Source organism: Capsicum annuum, chromosome 7 (genome assembly GCF_002878395.1).
Source record: "Capsicum annuum cultivar UCD-10X-F1 chromosome 7, UCD10Xv1.1, whole genome shotgun sequence".
NCBI lineage: Eukaryota > Viridiplantae > Streptophyta > Magnoliopsida > Solanales > Solanaceae > Capsicum > Capsicum annuum.
The window spans coordinates 76,736,682-76,739,651 of record NC_061117.1 but is presented as its reverse complement, the minus strand read 5'-3'; the positions used below and the strand labels follow the sequence as shown (position 1 = coordinate 76,739,651).

The 2,970-nt window shown below is 36.3% G+C and overlaps 1 protein-coding gene across 3 annotated transcripts in view; it reads right to left on the bottom strand.

The window, feature by feature from the left end:
- Positions 1 to 219: 219 nt before the first annotated feature.
- LOC107877881 overlaps positions 220 to 2,970 on the bottom strand; it is a 19,315-nt gene continuing 16,564 nt past the window's right edge. For 2 of the 3 annotated variants that reach the window (XM_016724666.2, XM_047393589.1), the window contains 2 exons: positions 959 to 1,072; positions 220 to 462 (listed from right to left, as the gene is read on the bottom strand). In XM_016724666.2, coding sequence (XP_016580152.1) covers positions 978 to 1,072 — 95 coding nt within the window. In that variant the 3' untranslated portion in view covers positions 220 to 462; positions 959 to 977. The remainder of the gene's footprint in view (positions 463 to 958; positions 1,073 to 2,970) is intronic. The other variant, XM_016724668.2, reaches the window with a different exon arrangement.

Genomic DNA, 2,970 nt, shown 5'->3' with positions numbered 1-2,970 from the left:
TCCTCTAATAAGATTTGAACTTGTGACATCATAATTCGATAACCACTTCATTGAAGTACTCATTTTATCGATACCCACTTCATTGAAGTACTCACTTTATTACATCTTTAGTATCTTTCTAAGGGGTGTAACATCACCGTAATAGATGACAAGTCAGCCAACTGAACAACCGAGATGATGACATCGCTGACAACAGGTTAAAGCCATGGCAACAACACATTAGACCAAAAACAAAAAGCATTAAATTTAACAGGCTGATTATTTTTCCAGATCATAAAGTTAAACACCATAAATACATAGATTTTTCTAGGTAAGCTGAGCATTGAACCACTACACCGAACAAGAGCACGGATGGAAGAGCTTAAATTCTGATGTGTAACTTTGCTTGCTCGTCCTTCCTGAGGTAAGCGCAGCTTCTTATGTTTTCCAGGTTTTCAAAGAATTTACAAGTTTACTAAAAGCCTGCAAATTTAACAAAATATACAATTAAAGAAATGCACATTTTACCATTTTTTGGATAAACCAAATTGTACTATCAAACACAAAAATCTTGTTTAAAGCTTCCAGCAGTAATTTTCTAATCAATTCAAGTTTCCAAAACCCCCCAACAGCCTTTTGATAAAGTTATCCTCCCACCCTTCCCCCCAAACCCCAATATAAGGGGAAGATTCTAAATTTTATCTACGGGATACCTCCTACCAAACGACCCCTAAAGGTATTGCCTGGGAGACTAGGTCACAACCAAGAAACAACTTACGTCTCTGGGTCAGAAGAGAGAAATCTCATGAGACGTAAGAGAAACCATAGAGATAAAAGCAGGGCCAAGACAAATGACTCTAAACTAGAACTGATCGATTAAAATGTAGATCCTCTAGATGGAACAGAAAAGTAGATCCCATCAATGCTAATGCAGATCACAAATGCAAATGTCGATAAACAACTTACTACAAAAACTCACTAAAACAAAGACAGGTCCTTTATCCTTCGTCCTCAGATTTAGAGTCATAATCCGAGTTGTCCTCAAGCTTCACCTCCACTTCTACCATCTGCACTGGGGATGGGAATGTATTTCCTGCAAGTAGGAGGAAATGCTAAGAATATCATCAATGCTAAAATTACAACTATACCATAGAGCTGCTGGATAGGTTTCAGTATTGTATTTCCAGGTGCAGCAGCAACTCTGATACATTAAAATGTTGCCAGAGACAAATATAACCAAATATTGAGAGAATCTCTCATTTAAAGGTATCTTTGAACTCTGCTACCTCCCCATCCATCTCCACGAGGAATTTATCTATTTAAACATATAGAGCAAAGACACCACATTCTCAAGGCAAAACATTAGACATCCTTCTTCTTTGAAATGCCAATACTAGCATAGTTGCTTAGACGTCCTTCCTCTTTACATATTCCAATATACTCCCTCCGTCCCATTTTATGTGGCACCCTTTAACTTGATATGGCATTCAAGGAAATGGGATTTGAAACTTGTGGCTAAAACAATCCTTAGATATTTGAGTGGTTGTAAATCATTTCATCAAGGGTAAAATGGTAATTTTAAAATTAAATTATTTCTAATTATAGCAAGGTGACATTCTTTTTGGAACGGATTAAAAACGAAATGGTGCCACATAAAATGGAACGGAGGGAGTATGTGCTTTTCTGCTCTTACTTCCCCAAGTTGTTACAGAATAAGCTTTTCTTTCATCAAATGTACTAGGTGCTCTTGTATGTAAAGAATGTTTATGTTTTTAGCTCTTAACGACTCTGCTCCTATCTCATCCACTGCTCTAGCTAATTGTCTGCCCTTTCTAAGTGTGATTTCTGTGTTATGAATGGTCGTGCCTAAGGACATATCAGTTGAAGTGGATTCTTCTTTTATATGACCTCGTGGATCAGACTTACTAGATGGACAAAAATTCATCAAATATACCAAATATGACAATGTAGCTATCAACAAAACTGAAGAAATAAACTTACTAGTTTACTACTCGCTTTGTCCCAATTTATTTGGCCATAATTCTTTTTAGTCCGTCTCTAGAAGGACATCATCTTTCTATAATTGGAAAAGACTTCGATTCTAAAATTCTCCTGAAATGATTTATACACACACAAATGTACTCGGTGCTTCTCAAAACATGATAATGTAGCTCCCAACCAAACTGAAGAAATAAACTTCCTACCTTACTACTTGCTTTGTCCCAACTTAAGTGGCCAAAATTCTTTTTAGTCTATCTCTAGAAGAACGTCATCTTTCTATAATTGGAAAAGACTTGACTCTAAAATTCTCCTGAAATGATTTATAGCCACAGAAATGTTAAGGTTTGTTTTAGACCACAAATTATATCTTTCTTTCTCAAACCTTGTGACGGAGGCAGTACTTCTAAACTTCTTCATCTTTTGTAATACTTAAAATTCAAAGTTATTAAATTAACCAATGAAGTAGAAAATTATCTTTTGAAAAAAACAAGGCCAACAACGTTAAAAATCATTTCCAGATAGCACACCTAATCAGCAAAGTGCAAAAGAAATGATGCTAAGAATATTCCCGTCAAAACAAGGTGATCACGTGCACCACCAGCTGAGATATTAATAACATCAACGGATCAACCCTGTTTCAATAAATTCTTTTTTTAAAACCAAGCACAACAGTTAAAATGGATTCTTAGGAGGACGAAGTTCAGTCCCCATAGGAGTTGGATGCATTAGGTTTAAATACTCATAAGAAATATAAAAAGCAGGAAACTGGAAGATACCAGAATAATTCCTATGGAGTCCTGTAGCAATTAGGCAGTGGTTTGGTTTTGTAAATAGCCCACCATGGACTTAACATCCTACAATGGACCTACATACCTGCCAGAAGCAACTCCCACTACAGGACTAGGACATGAAATTCCATGTGATAGGAGATTTGGTTTCTGTCTAGTCCTACGAATGGGGCCAACAGATCCATTATCATCTTCTAGATCA